An 18797-nucleotide genomic window follows, 5' to 3' on the forward strand; every position below is an offset into this window, starting at 1 on the left:
ATTTTGAATGGATCCCAACTCCCCTTCTTCTCTCCATCCCATGGTCTGTGACAAGGTGATCACTTGTCCTCTTACATGTTCATCTTGTGTGCGGAAGTGCTATCTTTCCATTTGGGTATTGCTCATGCTAAAAAGAAACTCCATGGCATCAAACTCTCACGTGGAAGTGAATATTATTACCCATATAGCTTTTACAGATGATATCATTTTCTTTGGCAAGGCCTATCTTCAAGAATCTCAATATCTTCAGGGTATTCTTAATCAATATTGTGTATTAAGGGCAAACTATCAATATCCAAAAAACAAAGGCTCAATTCAGCCCCAGTGTCTCAGCCGGCACAAAGAGACTTCTTCATCAACAATTCATTATATCTTCTAATCTTCACTTGAATCAGTATCTTGTGATTCCTTATGTTGGAAAAATAATTAGTAAATTTCATTGTCAAGATCTATTGCCCCATATTAATTCAAAGCTCAGATCTTAGAAGTCTAGAATCTTGAGTGCAGTAGGTATAGTCACTTTGATCCAGTCTACCCTCTTAGCAATGCCTAATTATTTCATGTCTTGCTTCTAACTCCCAGCATCGATTCTTCAAGAGATTGATAAAATTTGTCGTCGGTTCTTTTGGTCACATGGTGACCAATTTTTGGTGCCGACCATTAGTTGGAAATCTATTTGCAATTCTACAAAATCCAGTAGGCTCAACCAGTGTTATCAATTCGGCCGAATAATTAGCGAATTATTGAGCCGCACCGAATTTTTTCGAATTTAATAAAAAAATTCTGACCGAATCCGAATTAAAAATAAAATTCGGTAAAATTCGCGATTTTTTCAAAAGTGAATATAAAACGCGAATAATTCAGACCGAACCGAATTATTCGGTCCACTTAAACAGTATTTTTAAAAAAAAAAACCCAATAAGATTTTTTGACCGAATCCTTAAATTAATCAATCGAATTATTCCGAATAATTCTCCGCCCGAATAATTCCCGAATCCGAATTTGCTAACTATGGGCTCAACATAAAGTTATCAAGTCATATGAATTCAGTGGCCAAAAAAAACATGGGAAGTTCTTACTTCAATGATCCTCTTTGGGTTTGTTTTATGAAAAGCAAGTATTTTCCATCCACTCATTTTATTCATGCTTCCTGCCCTTCATATGCTTCATGGGGTTTTAAGTAGATCGATTTTTCGTCAGAAAGAGCTCATCTCAAAAGGGATGTTTTATCAGGTTGGTTATGGGCATTCTATCAATCCACAGGACTAACCCTTAGATTCTCAAATGTTCCCCATCAGCTGCTCCCTTCACTTTGCCAATGACTTTCCCTCCCTCAGTATCAAATTTTATAAATTTTCTTCCCTATCTTGAATACCAATATTAACAACTTTTGATGGCCTCCAGAGATAGCTTTAGCTATTCTTTTTATCCATATCCCGATATCTTCTGCATCTGATTCCATCATTTTGGAATCCTACTTCATCTGAAAAGTTCTCAGTGTCTTTAGCTTACCAGCTCTCGCTACATGGTTCTAAACCTCCCATAAATCCTCGTTGGCAGTAGATTTGGCATATTTCTATAGCTCCAAAAATAAGGGTATTCCTTTGGAAGCTTATGTTAGATAGACTCACATGCTTGTTCATTGAACTCCAGAAGCTTTCATTTGAATTCGGTCTGCCCTCTTTGCTATTAAGAGGAGATAAAAAGTGATCATGTGTTTCTTCTCTATCCATTGTCTCAATCTATTTGGATTCTTCTTGTTTTCTCTCATCTCAATTTTCCATATTCTTCCATTCATAATTGGATTACATCTTTACTTGGTCACAAAGCCCCTTCAACTCATATACCAAGAGTTTGATAAAAGCTCTCATGGCAAGTGTTATTATTCGACACATTTGGTTATCTTACAATGATGAGATCTTCACAGATGCATCTAACTCTCCCCAATCTATCTCGTTATCAAACAAGTCTTCTACGAAAGAGTATTTTAATTGTACTCGAAAGCAATTTAGCTCTACTTCTACCATCCACATTTCCTGGCAACTTCCTCCTGAAAATTACTTAAAGGCGAATTTGAATGATGCTTGTTTGGGATCTCCAGGCCCTGCAGGAATTGGCAGTGTTATTCCAGACTAAGCTAGTCAATTTTTATAGGGCTTTTCAGAATACATTGGCTACACTTTCTCTTATGTGGCTGAGGCAACCCCATGGGTTAACTTGGGTATAGTATTTCACTAGATAAAATGAATACACAAACAATGATTTTCATAAGATGGATACTATGGCTGCGCTTGATAACATTCCAAAAACACATTTCTGGAGTTTTTTCATTCTATAGGAACGAAAAAACAAAATAAAACGTTTAATGCATTTATGGTGTGTTTCATCTTTTTGTTTTTAACAAAAGTGAAAAAAAAAAAAAAAACACACACACACAAACAGAAAAAAACATAAACAAAAAACAAAAAAAATGTAGAAACGAGAATTAACGAAACAACTAAAGGCAATTCTGTCATTCCAGTTTCGTTCCCAAAAATAGAAAAAATGCATTTTGACACAACTGAAATTTCCATTTTTGACATGAAACGTCGTTTCTAGAACAAAACCGTTACCAAACGCAGCCTAAGAAAACATTTACGATGTTGAATTCAAGCACTGAGTGTCTTGCCAAATGGTCTTAACAAAGTTTTGAAATAATGCTTCAAGGGGGGCCGAAAAACCCTTGTCCATACAAAGTTTAATGGAAGAGTTTCTTTTTTAAGTTGAAAATTTTCACTTCCCTACCCTTTAATTCCCCTTGCTACACAACAGAAGTGACTCCCTACGAACTGATGGACCACACCGGCGATCATACAAATGTACTTTTCACGTATAAAAATAATTGTTACTGTATACATTACATGACTAGGATTTTAGGAATACTTTCATATGTCCAAACTGAAGCCAACCATTATAACCTAAATCCCAACTGTCCCCCAGGTTACCACTTACCAGAACAAACTTTTCATCTCTTTTTCACCTTTGCTACTTGCACAAGCTCAACCTTAAACAACTGTACTTAATCCTTCTCTCTCTCATATTTTTCCCCCTGTACTTTGGCCTAAAAGTAGAAATACTGATATCAGCATTCTGCACATACACCTCTCTTGACCAAGCACCGTTTAAAACAGCAAGGGGAACCTCATTTCTCAGTTTATTCCATTTGAAATGAAAATAAAAAAGAAATATAAGAGGGGAAGAAAGATTATAGGCAAAAGAAAAACAAAGCAAACTAATCATACATTTTGAGAATTTTGCAGATTTCCGCGGGAATTGACTGGGTAACACCAAATGCTTTAGATGGGATGATGTCGAAAAGGCCAAACCAACCGACTTATTTCCACAACTTGACGGATTTGTCATGACTTGCGGAGGCAACCATTCCAGTAACAGGTGATTGGGCCAAGGCTGCAATCAGACCCTCGTGTGCAGCAACTGTCATGCTCTTGTTCTCGGCCATGTTCCACAGCTCCAATGACTGCACAATAATACAAACACAGTAATCAGCAATCTCTAAACCTTCCACTGTCAATTCAATACTAGCATCTGTTTCATGGTTTCTACAGGGCTACGTATCACCATTCTATTTCATGTTCCTCCACATGGTATGCTTTGGGCAGGTCATAAGCCACTGGCTGAGAGTACATGAAACTTGAGAAATAGAATGAAACCAAGATCTTTATTTTATTTTTAAATCAATATCAATGTATGTTGATTCTTTCATCCAAAGCAAATTTATTGCCTCCTGAACTGATGGAAACTCCCCAATGTGGAAGAACAGATAATACTAGGTCTGGATCAATGAGCCGTCCCATCCAGTCAGAGAACTGGTCTGAGCTCAAAAAAGAAGGGTAACCCCCCCCCCTTTGTCCGTAGTAGCAGCAGCAGTTTTATTTTTTTTTGAGAAATTAAGGATAAACAGAAAAATTACAGAAAATAAAAGGGTGGGTGGGGACTAAACAGTCCAGCAACATATTTGTTATACGTATTTATTCTAGCATGCCACTTTAGACCTGTCCCGTACCAGTAACCATAATTACTGCTGATACTCATTACTCACTGTCAATACAGTGGTTTAATTGTTCAACAAATATTTTTTCACTACAATACAAAGATGTAGCGTTTAGCATAGCTGGACTGTTGCAGTTTCTAACCATGTCCAACCCACAGGACAGACTGGTTTGGTTCTCAAAGATGAGTTTACATTCCATTTTTAATGCTTATATTCTCATTAAAATACTGAACTAGGTGTATGACCATAATAATGGTAAAGACTTACCTGGTAGCCTCCAATCACCAAGAGTGTCGAATAACTTGGATGAAATACGCAAGAGTGGAATTTGTTCCCATTGGAGCTAAGCTCGTGTATGCATTCCCCTGAAGTTATGGACCAGACCCTCACACAATCCTGGCTTACTGATGCCAAATAATCTCCATTTGTATCCCAGCAGATTGAGTTTACCTCTTTTGAATGCCCCTAAGGAGAAATATATACATGTCATACAATAAATACTACCAAATGGGATGTGATTACATTAATCATAGGCTAAAAATGACAAGTTGACAAGAGTTGCTTCCCTAAATCTCCCCTTGGAGTCCCTAACCACGACTGAACAGTGAACACGATTCAAAAATACCTGTAAGGAGTGTGTCTGCCTGTCGCTTTCAACATCAAAAATGGACACAATGCTATCAGCTGCTGCTGCCAGTAGCTGCCCAATTCTAGGCTGAAACCTCACTTGTGCCACACCTCCCTGCTCCAGCAAATAACAGAAATTTCAGGAAACAAGAACAAACTAAACCAAAAGAGCACTAAGAATAAAAGCAAAAATGATATCAAGGTTTAAGAACAAACCTTAGAAACCCTTGTACATGAATATTGATTGACATTCCAAAAGCGAATTTCGCCATTACCATCACAAGAGCAGAAAACATCTGTCTTCTTAGGGTGGAAATCTAGTGACATAACATGTGAATTATGTCCAGTAAATGTGTGTAAGGAATAGTTTGGCTGCCAAAAAAAAAAAAATGAAGAATTAGATCTGCTAAACCATATCTTTTTAAATATTCAGGACGAACAATATTAGTCGTATAAATTATACAAAATGGTGACCACAATAAGTTGGAAATGGAGCTCAATATTTGGGAAATAAATGTCCCTAAAGTGACAATGGGGTCTGATGGTAATGAAATGATTTTTTCACTTGTATAGCCAGCTGCAAAGGCTAAAACTTAATTTAACCTCATCTGCTTAAAGGAAAAACATATGTGGAAGTCATGTGAAGCTTCTATCCGAGTCAGGAACTGTAAATGGAATTGAAAAACTGTACAATTGTAAATTTGCATTCATTGCTGGGACGGGAGGGTGCACAACTGTGCTTGTATGTGTAATACATGATACACCAAACTAATAGTTCAATGCAGATAGGCAAGAGCATTAAAGCTGCAAAATCAAAGAACGTGTTGATGTAAATCATTACAGGAAGGATATATTAGTGTTCAAATTGTAATAAAACTTATCAAGCTCAAGGCGATCCATACCATTCGTCTAACATGTATATTCTACTTTCCTGATATCTAAACATCTAAAGGGAATTTTTATCAGATCTTTGTTTTAATCAGAGGGGGGGGGGGAATTGTTGACAATGAATTTTCTTGGAGCCAAGGATTTGTCGTGGCCCTCATGGGTGATCCAAGACATAACACTTTAATTCTTCAGTTTAATAAGGGAAAATATTGCATTTATTTAGGTTCCATTTCAGAAATAAAGTACATATTTCTTATGAAAACTTCCCATGGATCAATGGATCAGATGGATCATAGATAGATTTATCACATATACTTTATTGGTTAATATCATGGTATTTAGGAGGAAACTTTGATTCTTTTTAACGAATAGATCCGATCGTAACTTCGAATATGGATTTCAAAGGGATCAAATAGGAACTGATACTCTGAATCATAGTGCTATAATGAAATATACGATCAACCAACATTTCTCGAATTCCAAAAAGAATCAGAAGAAATGGTTTGATCTTCTTATTTCTCAAACCGAGAGATCCACGAATCAGGTTCTTCGAAGGAACTGAATTTTTTATCATGGGTACAATATTCGGTCATAGATCCAAATATAGGAATAAATCTATAAATATATGACTAACAAGCTTACAATTTAACTACAATAAATGATAAATGGATTAAAATAAAATAAATCAAAGAATGAAAATCCTTGATAGTTTTGCTTTCATTCAAAGCATTCTGATTATTGTTTTGAACCTAATGTGTTTTCCGATGCAACATCCTTGTTGGTTTTGCTTTCATTCAAAGCATTCTGATGATTGTTTTGAACCTAACGTGTTTTCAGATGCAACATCTAATGCATACAGATCACTTTTGAGTTTTGGGAGATCCATGGTTAAGAATGCAGGGATCAGAGAGGGTGAAATATTATATCCCCAGTCCCCCAAAAAAGAGAAAAAGGGAGTGCAGTAGAAATAGGGAGCGGTATTGAGCACAATCATTTATTTATATTGACTCGTTCACTCCTCTACACATAACATACCGGTAAACTGAAAAGGAAACAAATCAGCCCACAAATAAATTCAGTGGGTTTACTCCTGTAATATAGATACACAGGACAATCACAATCAACTCGAATACAGAATTCCACCCCTCAAAAAATGCAACCAACCCAATAAGATGGTAGAGCCATTCACTTTCATATTCTACTCCGTCACTTATTTTGACATGTGATTCCTTCATATCTATGCATGTATGCTGAAAAGTAGATGCATATCAGCCTATAAATTTGTTATGTGGGTTCAACAAATGTAACTAAGGTACAGGTCAATCATAGTCACCATGGATACAGACTATGTCATAGGCAATAGCACAACTAACCCAATGTGACAGCAGAACACATTTAAGTCCAGATGGTACTCTATGATCTCAAAAACATACTAATGAGCATATATTTCGACATACATTCATTCATACATTTTCCCCTTGCCCCCCCCCCCTTTTTCTTTTCCTTTTCTGTCAGTAACTTTAATAGTTCAGACTAGATCCTGTATACCAGCTTGTAGAGGAAACTATATGAGCATCAAACTAACATCACAACAATGAAGCAGCGGCATGAACAAGTGCAAAAATTTAAAGCATGTGAAATTTGAAGTATTGTGGTTGGCATCTGTAATACTGCCACAGTATTGGACACGTAGAAGATCAGGACTCAATGCTACTACAGTGAATGGTGAGGAAATGACTAGCCAATACCTGTATGAATTATGAAATGTAAAAGTTTAGAGTGGCAACAGAATGAGGAAATCAACAATAAAGATAGATCCACAATCCTTCCAACAAATAAAAACTTTGACCCAGGGGAAAATAAGGAAGAGGAAAATCAGAAATTCTATGAAGTGCATAAAAAAAAGGAGATTTATAACAAGTTGGACTAAATTATTGGGCATGAAGGAATCTCATAAAAAGGTGTGGGTGTGGGATGATGAAGGTGGAAGCATTACCTCTGCTGCATTCCAAAGTCGCACAGTTCTATCAAATGAAGACGTTGCCAGCTGAGTTGAATTTGGCCTAAAACGAATATCTGTTATGATAACTGTGTGTTCTTCTGCGGTGCTCTCAGTTTGCAGTGTGTCCATGTTCCAAAGAACAGCCTACTGACATGAAACACAAATTAGTATGCACATCTTTTTCTTTGTCTCGGTTGGGGGGGGGGGGATACAGGAGGTGAATATGTTCTTGGATGGAGTGATGCAGATGCACAGCCTTGGACCGATCCAAACCCGTATGGGTATCCAGGTGGAGATGAACCGGATCCAATCTGGAGTCAAGTTATCAATTTGAAACCAAAGCTATTAGGATCTTTAGGATTTATTTACTTCTACTTTGGGATTACATGCAATATTTTATTTCATTTACTTAAGTAGAAAACAGCTGTTAAGATTTAGTCTCCAATTAGTTTCCATTAATTATAGTTTCCAACTAGAGTAGGTTTCCTTTCATGTTGGATTTTCTTTCGTTATTTATACAATGTAACTGATGGGGATTGCAGTGTTGAATGATGAATTGGTTGTTTGGTTGAAACCTTGGTGGTTTTGAATGATCGTTTGACCTTCTCCCCCCCCCCCCCTTTGCGAACTCTCTTTCTCTCACTATCTTCTTTCCCTCTATATTTCTTCTTCTTCTTCTTCTTTCTGATCTTCTTAACCTTAACCTGTTTCTGGGCAGTTCCAGCAGCCCCGATTGTTGAAGTCAATCTCCATTGATACCCCTCAGATGAGCCTGAGATTTAGGGTGTAAGAACCTCTATCCTAGGCGACCTGAACCCTAGAATTTCAGCCCCAAAGACCCTTCCTGTAGTGAGGAGCAAAACCTGCAACTGGGTTGCAGACTTGCAGCAGCATCTACCACCAGCTTCAGTTTCAGGAGCTTCCTACATTATTCTAGCCTGCTGATTTGAGCAGCTCCCTGGTGGGTTTGGTAGACCTTCTCCTTGTGATCCTTCACCTGGAATTTTAGACTCAACCGACAAATATTAAAGGAGATCTCTGCACCCAAGCCTTGCTGGTCTTTCCGCCATGGGTTTGCGAAGCAAGGAAGAAGAAGACTCTTCTTTCCTCACAGTTCCTTATAAGTCTTAAAGCCTTCCCTCTTGTCAAAATTATTTTATTGTTGATTTCCCTTATTGCCCATCTCTTTTTTATCTAAAACCCCACATGTCCCTTTAGCTTATCTGGCTTCCTAGTTTACCCCAAAACAATAAATAATAATCCCCTTTGTGTCCCTTTTCTTCACATGCCTAACAACCTTTCAAAAACCCTGATTATTACCAAATTGCCATTAGACCTTAGATTTGAGTTTTTGCACAATTGAATGGGCCCATAAGCTATCCGATTTCAGATTTGGAACCCGGATCCACATCATGGAGCCCAATCAATAGTTCTGAAATGCAGAAATGTATGAATGCAAATTATCAACAATCTGAACAGTTCCATTAATACCACTGAATGTCAGATTAAAGAGTAAAGCATTTCCAACTATCAACAAGCTTTAGACACGTCTGTTACTCATTACATATGATACTGTGCAGTACCTTCTTCTCGTGTCCAGCACTAGCCAACAGTTTTCCATCTGATGAGAAATGGCAGCAGACAACTTTGCTATTGCTTGTCCGCATGCAACCAACTTCGTTGAAGCTAAAACCTAGAAGGTAGAATTCAACCATTATTAACGGTAATGCGAACAATACCATTAATGGCACATACAGAGGGCTACGCTCACTAATCATAAACAAGAGCCTGGATTACCTTTAGAAGACTCTGTATTGTGCTCAGTTGGACTTCGTTTTAATGCGCCAAATATATCCCTCCCATCTCCCTCATCTTGAGAAAGAAATGAATCTACATGGTCATCCAATGAACCAACATCTCCAAAATGTTCCATGTCTTCCTGTAATATGAAATGATGTGAGCAGAACACCATCTGGAAATAATTATGCAGTATTCTTCTAGGAAATAACTTAGAAATGCTCAATGTTAAATATGGATACAGATGGCAGACTCCAAAAGACAACCAAGCAGATGATTCTAACTTTCAGATCCTCAGAAGGATACAAATTACAGACTCCTATGCTTTTAAAAATATACAACCATTTTCATTTCAAATAAGAGCTAGAAACATAAATCATTCAAGATATACCAGCTGATTCGATGATGATGCAAGGGCACCAGTCCCATCTGTACCATACATTAACAAACTTTTTGGCATGCTGTTAACATGTGGCAGACCACCAGCCATAGCCACTGGATCACCAGGTGTATGAGTTGATGGAGTAGATGGTGGGGAGTTAGGAGAAGGGCCCACTGTATTCCCTGTACCAGTACTGTTAGCAGCTCCAGAAGAAGTTGGTTGTTTCCTTTTTCTGTTATTCTGTTACAAAAATAAACACCAACATGGATTAATGTAATCAAGAGAGGAGATACATTTTTTTACATGAGATGATGCTTGCTCCTTGAGGAACCATAAGGCAGTTGAAATAATAACTTTTGGCGAACATCTGGAGACTTATAAAAGTGGAAAACAGCATCCTATCATTACACAAGTACAACCTGCTGCAGTTGTTGCTGCTGTAGGTGATCCTGCTGTTGCTGAGAGGAAGACTGCTGCATCTGGGCCATTTTCATCTGTTCAAAACCTCCAAGAATCATTAGAAATTCCAAAGCAAAGGACCACAGATACCAACTAAACTAGCAAGTACTTAGCCATCAACGTGGTTAAGGTTAATGGCACACTCTGTGGAGAGATAAAAATATTATTTTAATTCCTACAAACTTTTAAGTACAATTAAACTTTTTATGCGGTGAGATCCTTGTCTACATCTGTACCCAAGAAAGCGCTGTTTGGTATTGAGGAGAAAACTAGTTGCAACTTGCAAATGCCAGCGTTTAGAGACAAAAAAAGGTGGCCACAAAACAAAGAGTTTGGATGTTTTAGGAGTTTCCAATTCAAAGATCCAAATCAAAGTACATAACTCATCGTCAATTGTGGACCCGAGGCTGTATCCAAAATTCATTAATTGCCTAATCCAGCCCGGCACAATTAGCACCACTAACATGGATTGACTCTCTTCCAACTTGATCAAGTAGTGTTCATTAAATTAAAATTACCTTTTGAGAAGTTCTGACTATGCAAGACAAATTACTAGTTCATTCAAGCATCAAACATAGGGCTTTAAACATCCCTTACACTTAAAAAATGAAGATTTAAATTCAAAAGCACTAATGATTTTAGGAACCCTGCTCCAATCAAATTAATAGATGTTAACCATGTATGTGTGCATGTATAGTGAGAGAGAGAGAACACATCAAACACAAGCCAAAAAAAAAAAAAAGAAAAGGAAAGAAATATCAACGGAACAACCATAGTTCTAAATCTCAGTCGAAGTTTCGACCGAAATTCCCCGGTTTCAAGCTGGGCAGGGACAATACCAAGGGTTGAATTCAATTTGTTACTGGTTTCAACCAATTTCAATGATATTTCACACATTTCGGTAGTTTCAATCAGTTTTTACCAACTTAGACCAGTTTTGAGTCTTTTGACCAGCCCATTCATGTCGAATTTTGCGCCAAAAATATGGGCCGAAACCTGCCTCGAGATCTAAATTCTTATCCTTGGGAACAACATTATCAGATTCAAGATAAGGAAAAGCATGCATACACAAAGTGGTAAGCCTCTTCGACCTCTTCCTTACACAAAGAGAGAAAACCACAAAAACACATGGAAGAGAGGGCTAGCATGAGGCCTAGCAACCCACTTATGGATTCTGTGAGAAAGAAATATAAATGATCCAAAGCCAAAAAGGAAAGAAACAAAACGGAATAAAAATGATAACCCCAACGTTATATAAATAAAAGAGGTTTTATAGACTAAAACAACAAATACAACAAAACCTGAATAATTCTAAGGGAACTTAGGCCCTTTAGGTTTAGATTCAATCCAGAATTTATTATGAAAAATATATGCTCGAACTAAGTATATTATGTGAGTTTAAGTTTGTCAAATAAAATAATAGCAGTATTTGAATTATTACTTTTAAGAATACGAGCCTCTAATATCTTACTGGATTCAACAACAACAACAACAACAAAACTCAGCGTTATCGCAACTAAATGGGGTTGGCTACATGGATCCGTAAGAGTCTAAAATAATAATAGAAGTAAAAAGAAAGAGACATGGCTACACCTCAGAAACAATCTTTACTGGATTTAAGGACACATAAATAATAAATAATATATTATGATACACAATTAAATCTAACGAACAAGAAACTTGAACTGCAATAACCATAGCATGCATATTTAATAAGTTCATCTAATATTTTATACTTGACTATAACAATTTTTTTTTGTTATAACACCAGAAATAATAATCAACAATAATACATTACCCATGACATAATAAACATATTCATTCGATTTTTTTTTTTTTTCCCATTCTCTAATATTGCATTATTATTTCAGTTTACTAAGTTAATGAAAATTCATTGCATACATAAATATAATAGACAACAAAATACTTATCCATTAGTCAATAACTATAATGCAATCACTTATTAATGTCACTATGATATAAAAGAAAACCTTTTATCATTAAATAGAAATTTGCTTTCCAAACTTATTTACAAATCTGCAATCACAAAAAGAAGACCCCAAACAAGAAAAATGAAAATAAAAGTTACGGATTGAAGTACAGACTCCACAAGACGAAGTGAAATCCATTTTGAGAAGTTGGTCTGTGAGATGGGATACAAGAAAAGGACTTAAGGGAAATTATTAAATTATTAGAGTTTTTCAGGGATTGTCAAGAATCTATAAGATCTAGTTTAAATGAGGTATAGTAGGAGAAGAGGGAGAGAAAAATGGAAGCGGACCGGCATATCTCTTAATGTTCTAATGGAGGAGATGGAAGCATAGGCATGGTTTGAGATCTCGGCAAGATCTTGCTAATATCTGCTAATATCTCGTTTTTTCAAAAAGGCGAGACGAGATGCATGGCGAATTATAAATTGTGCAAAAACTCGATCGAGATCTCGCCAAATCTCGTCTCTCTACTTTTTTGAAGTAAAAACACCAAGGACCAAAGATTTTGGTGCTTTTGCTTGAGGATCTCCATTCCTCCTACACTCATTGAAGCTTAAAGAGTAGAGAATATTATTTCCTCATCCATATTTGGAATTATTTTTCTTCTCAACAACCATTTTACAAAAAAAAATCTTCTCAACCCCATTTTTTCATGGAAACATCATCAATACTTGTTGGTTTACATTGGTTTTTTTACATGTGATGCATATAACACTGATCTATGGATTCATGGAGGAAAATATATTTTTCTATTTTTTTTTTGTTTAAATAAATTAACACTGACCTTATGTTGTTATGTGGCTTATCATATGTCATTTCATATTTTCAATGTATGTGAATGTGGCTCATCAGTCATCAATGTGCTCCCTAAGTCCATAATCAAGACGATTGAATCTTTGATCTGCTCCTTCCTTTGGAAAGGTTCTAACGTTCACCATTTCCTTTAGCCAATCCGTTAGGCCTCCATCTGCCTGCCCCTCCGTGAAGGTGGTTTGGGGATCCGCAGAATCAAGGAAGCCAACGCTGTCCGCCCCCTCAAGCTTATCTGAAATCTTGTTTCCAAGCATAACAGTATCTGGGTCTTGTGGGTCTACTCCTCTCCTCAAAAGAGACTCCTTCTAGACTGCCTCCCCTTCCCTCAACTCCTCTTAAGTTTGGTACCAGCTCCTCAACTGTAGGACAATCGCTTTGTGTGCCATGATTTCTTCCATAGGAGATGGCTCCCCCACCCTCCTTCGGCTAGATGATTGGCACCTTGCGGGGGTCCTTCTTGAAGTTATTGGATCTCAATCTATTTACTTCTCCAAATCGACCAGAGACGCTCCAGTCACCTCCATCATTTAGAAAGGTGCTTGGTCCCTTTCCTCTCTCCCCCCCTCCCTCTCGCCCTCCCTCCCCCTTCTTAATCCTAATACTTTCCCTGATCGTGTTCTTTGGATCCAATCCCCCTCTAGTCATTCCAACTCGTCCTCAGCTTGGAACTTCATTCACACTAGAGGCCCTGCGGTTCTTTTGTATAAGCTTGTCTGGTATCCAAGACACATCCCTTGTCACGCTTTTACTACCTGGAGAGCCATATCCAACTACCTCCCCACCCAAGCTTTCCTCATACATCGTCATATCCAAGTCTCTCTTGCGGTTGCCTCTACCGTAATGGCATTGAAGACTACAATCACCTCTTCTTTGAATGCCCTTTCTCCTCCTCTATCTGGAAGTGTGTTCTCTCCTCCTGCTGGCCTACTAGAAGACGTCCTCTCCTGCTTTTTTGAGAATCGATTTGGATGGACATGACCTTTGCCGATAGATTGACTTGAGACCTAGTTGGGAAATTAGCATTTGCGGCTACCATCTCCCATATTTGGATGGAGCGCAACCTTCATAAATGGACTTCCAACTCTAGATCTCTCGATTTGATTCGGAAAGGCATTTACTATGGCGTCTCCTCCAAACTTGTCTCTCCCATTAGATTTCGGTCTGTTTTTTATTCCCCAAGGAACAAACTCATTGTTGTCTCCTGGGCCTCTCCTCTTCTATCCTCCTCCACCCCTGTGTAGGGGTTTCTTGCCCACGTCTCCTCTCTCCCCTTCTCCCTATTGTATGTTCCCCTTACAAAGTCAAAGTACAATTTTAAGTTGGATTTAAAAAAAACTTGATGTTTCCATTTTTATTTAGAAGGCCTAAAATAGGGTAAATACCAAGTTTCAAGGGCTACAAGGACCATATGGCCACCGAGACCAACCATCGAGCCGACCGGGGAAATACATGATCTCGGCAAGGTCTCGCCAAATCTCTCTTCTTTTTTATCAGTGAGATGGGGGGCAAGAGAGATCTTAAACCTACCTACGTAGGTTTAGTTTTTTTTTTTTTTTTTTTTTTTGTTAACCAAGGTGTCCAGGGCAGCTTACGTGCACCTCAACTAATCCTCAGGGAGACTAGCGCAGCAACCCACCGCCACGGTCTCCACTTAAATCGCAGATGCATAGATGGGAAATCGAACATGAGACCGTGCACCTATTCACACAATCTCCAATTCGCCCTAACCATCAGGGCAACCCACGGATGGGTTTAGGGTTTTGCAAGCTATGCTACTACGTTAAATTACCATATTAGGTGTTCTTAAGAACATTATAAGTCCATTTATGTTAATATAAAACCTTTATCGGGAAAAGAGTTGGTTTGTCACACAAGCATATGCCTATGTACTTTTTTTTTTTATATATAAAAAGCATATTCCTATGTACAAGCATACAAAAGCAGATACATATGTTTCGGGGCCAAGATTTAAGATCTCGCTCTCGCCCCCCATCTCGTTGATCCAAAAAAGAGAGATCTAGTGAGATCATGTATTTTTTCATGGTCGACCCAGTGGCCATATGGTCTTTGTAGCCCCTGAAACTTAGTATTTACCCTATTTTAGGCCTTCTAAACACAATGGAAACATCAGTTTTTTTTAAATAAACCTAAAGTGATACATTGACTTCGTACCTTATGTAAGTAGTCTCCGACTCTTCGGACCCTAGGCCAGTATGCTCTATTCCACAATCAACACATGACAACGTAATCTTGAGAATTTAAAAGACATCATAGATAATTACTTAATTGTTTAACAATTAACATTGATGACTGATGAATCACATTCACATACATTGAAAATTAAAGTAACTCTAAATGTGGATGAGGAGGTAATATTCTCTATTCTTTAAGCTTCAATGAGTGTAGGAATGGATATCCTCAAGCAAAAGATCCAAAATCCTTGCTCCTTAGTGTTTTATCTTCAAAAAAGTAGAGAGGCAAGATATGGGCGAGATTTGGCAAGATAGAGGCGAGATCTTGGCGAGATTTGGACTATGTTTGGATTTAAGCTTTCCAAGATTTCTATTTCGAGAGGGCTGACGTTGGCACAATGGTAAGGTTGCTCTATTGAGTCATAGTGGTCACAAGTTCAAGTCGAGAAACAGCCTCTCTAAGAAGCTAGTGTAAGGCTGCATACATTATGACCCTCCCCAAATACCACATTGGTGGGAGCCTTATGCATTGGGTACGCTCTTTTTTTTAGATTCCTATTTCAACCTTATTCAGATCATGGTCATCCTTAAATGAATCATCAAAAAGAGCTACTACCAAACTGAAACTTTTACACTAAACCATAAATATGTAAAAATATCTGCAAGACACTTCCAGATCATAACTTGGGACCTTAATGCTACAACAAACAACACACTCAGCCTTATCCCAACTTAATGGCGTCGGCTACATGGATCCGAGCAAAAAACAAGATAGGAGAAATAAGAGTAAAATGACAGTCAAGTGAAAGTAAAAAGAAAGAAGCCCAGCACTAGCAAGTCAGGAAAATCTCAGCTAGATTGGGTAGGCTACATGGATCCTTGCCCTCCAATTGGCTCTATCTAAGGTCATATTTAGAACAAGACCTAGACAATGCATGTCATTCCTCACAACTTCTCCTATGGTCATTTTAGGCCTGCCCCTAGTTGATGGAGAACCCTTAGGGAAGGGAGGGGAAACCAGAGTAAAGAGGGGGAAAAGGAGGATCACACTCACACATTCATTCAATAATCAAATTGCTCTCTAAATCTTCAATCGATTACAACCAATATATAGGAAAATAGGAACATGAAATTAGAAACTTAACTGAAATGGAAACTAGCCTAAACTAGGAAACAACTATAAAAAGGAAACCAAAGCAAGGAAATAAATCCTACTCCCACGTTCAAGTGTGGAAAATAAAATACTAAGTAAACTACTAATTTTATTTCCAATCCTTGTTGGACCAAAACCCTGGGCTGGACCGGTTCTTCTTGGCTCTTGGCTTCCAAAGCCGGTCATGCTGGTCCAACCAAGAAAGGGCAGCCGTATCTGCATCAACTCTCCTCCTCTGAAAAGAACTCGACTCTGTCGAGTTAGGGAAAGGACCGAGGAGACCGTCTGAAGGAATACGCTGAATGAGGAATGATCCCACCATCTTCTTGAGCTTAATTTCAGGGAGATCTTTGGCAGGATGAAACTTCATAGTCTTGTTGGCATGCTTGAAGGCATAGGTATTAGCATAGCCACAATGCTGTACTTTCTTATCAAACAACCAAGGTCGACCAAGAAGGATATGGCACACCTTCAGAGGGAGGACATCACATTGGACTGTATCCTTAAATCCACCAATAGAATATGTGACCAAGCACTTATCTGTGATTTTGAGATTAGTGTTGTTCACCCACGCAACCTTGTAAGGATTAGGATGTGGTTCTGTATTCAATCCCAGCTTACAAACAGCGTCTTCAGAGACAACATTAGTGCAACTGCCTCCATCAATGACCAAGGTTAGCAACTGATCATTGCACTTTACACGAGTCTAAAAAATACTACTACGGCGCCAATCTTCATTTTCAGTGGCCTTCTGAGTGGTCAACACATGACGAATGACATAAAAAGGATGTTGGTCATCGTCACTGAGAGTGTCATTGACTTCACCTGTTGCACGCTCTTCTCTTAAATCAACTGTATCAGAACCAAGTTGCTCTTCGGGAATATATGGTATAGGAGAATCCTTATCAATAAAAGCAACCAAACGGCTGGGACATTGGGCACTGATATGTCCAAATCCATGGCATGAGTAGCACCGAACTGTAAATTTTGAAGAATCAGAAGGTTCATCTGAACCACGCCGAGGGGGTGAGTATGGGCGAGTAGGCCGTGAAGATGACATTTCAGAAACATGTCGAGGTGGAGAATACGGCCGACTAGGTCGTGAAGAAGCCATAGATGTAGCACTTGCCTGTGGCTTGCTAGATGACCTCTCTTGGGTAGGAGACTGTTGCCAAACGGAACTAGTACCTCGAGAAAAAGTATCTGCAAAATTTCTCCGATTGTATGGGCGTTTCAGACTTTCCTCAACCTGATATGCTACTTGTACGGCGTCTTCCATTGTAGGTAGTCGACTAGATGCAAGGGCAGCACTAAGTTGAGGGTGCAAACCATTGCGAAATTGGGCCACTAAGGCTTCTTCATCCCACTCAAAGTCAGAACGAGTGGCCAAATAATAAAATCTAGCAACATACTCCTCAACGGTCAAATTCTCTTGTTTCAACTGTGCAAATCTGAGATGCATGCGTTGCTTGTAATCAGAAGGCAAGAATCGTCAATTCATGACTTCATACATTTCAGCCCAAGTATTGACCAAACCAATGCCTCGGGTTCGGTTCTGTTGTTGTTGCTTGATCCACCAGACTCGAGCCGTGCCTTTCAGTTTGGCCTCTGCAAATAGGATCTTTCGAGCCTCAGTCAACCCGTACCATCTGAAGAATGTATCTAAACTGTGAATCCAGTCAAGGTACAATTCTGGATTATTGTCTCCATAAAAATCAAGGACATCCAGTTTTGCTGCTCTTTCTGCTCCATCATCATGTCTACCAGTCCCATATGGTGGTGGAGGTGGTGGTGGTGTTACTGGCAGATCCTGTGGAGTGGTGTTGGAAGAATCCCCAGACTGAATGGGACTCTTTCCTTTATCTGCTGCCACCAAACGATCAATAGAAACTTACATAGATTCCACCATTGTTTTTAGGGATGTGACCATGTTAGTGAGAGCATCAAATTTTGTATCAGTTTCTCCTTTATAAGAATTCAGCTGTTGAACAACTTCACTATTGGCTACCATGGTGATGAGTAACAAAATAACACTCAAAGAATAATGGTAAAATAGTAAATAACTTTTTTTTTTGGAAGTTCAAATTAAACCACAAAAGGGTGTGTCAGTCACGTGTGGGACAGGGGTTTAATTGGAAATAAAAATATATGGGACAAAAAGGGGAATAAAGGAGAAAGGGAGGGGTATTTCTGGCAAGTCAAAAGAATTTAAAATAAAATCAGGAAGAAAATAAGATTGTGGGTTGGGGTTTCACCGACAAACAGGTAGGATCTCCTTCTTGGAGACGGAACCAGAGGAGAAAGGCAGAAGCCCAAATCGAACCAGGTATGTTCCTCTCTCTATCTCTTCTTCTTTGTCTTTTTCTTTTCGTCTCTGCTCCTTCTCTTCTGTTCTTCTTCTTCGTCGACTCTCTCCTCTTCTTTTTCTTCTTCTTTTTGTCT

The 18797-nt window shown here is 38.4% G+C and overlaps 1 protein-coding gene across 4 annotated transcripts in view; it reads right to left on the reverse strand.

The window, feature by feature from the left end:
* Window positions 1–2848: 2848 nt before the first annotated feature.
* LOC122091423 (transcriptional corepressor LEUNIG_HOMOLOG-like) overlaps window positions 2849–18797 on the reverse strand; it is a 19567-nt gene continuing 3618 nt past the window's right edge. For all 4 annotated transcript variants that reach the window (XM_042661366.1, XM_042661363.1, XM_042661365.1 and 1 more), the window contains 9 exons: window positions 10167–10241; window positions 9757–9987; window positions 9366–9507; window positions 9152–9261; window positions 7563–7712; window positions 4895–5050; window positions 4677–4793; window positions 4319–4516; window positions 2849–3517 (listed from right to left, as the gene is read on the reverse strand). In XM_042661366.1, coding sequence (XP_042517300.1) covers window positions 3374–3517; window positions 4319–4516; window positions 4677–4793; window positions 4895–5050; window positions 7563–7712; window positions 9152–9261; window positions 9366–9507; window positions 9757–9987; window positions 10167–10241 — 1323 coding nt within the window. In that variant the 3' untranslated portion in view covers window positions 2849–3373. The remainder of the gene's footprint in view (window positions 3518–4318; window positions 4517–4676; window positions 4794–4894; window positions 5051–7562; window positions 7713–9151; window positions 9262–9365; window positions 9508–9756; window positions 9988–10166; window positions 10242–18797) is intronic.

This window comes from Macadamia integrifolia, chromosome 10 (assembly GCF_013358625.1).
Source record: "Macadamia integrifolia cultivar HAES 741 chromosome 10, SCU_Mint_v3, whole genome shotgun sequence".
In the NCBI taxonomy this organism is placed as follows: Eukaryota; Viridiplantae; Streptophyta; class Magnoliopsida; order Proteales; family Proteaceae; genus Macadamia; species Macadamia integrifolia.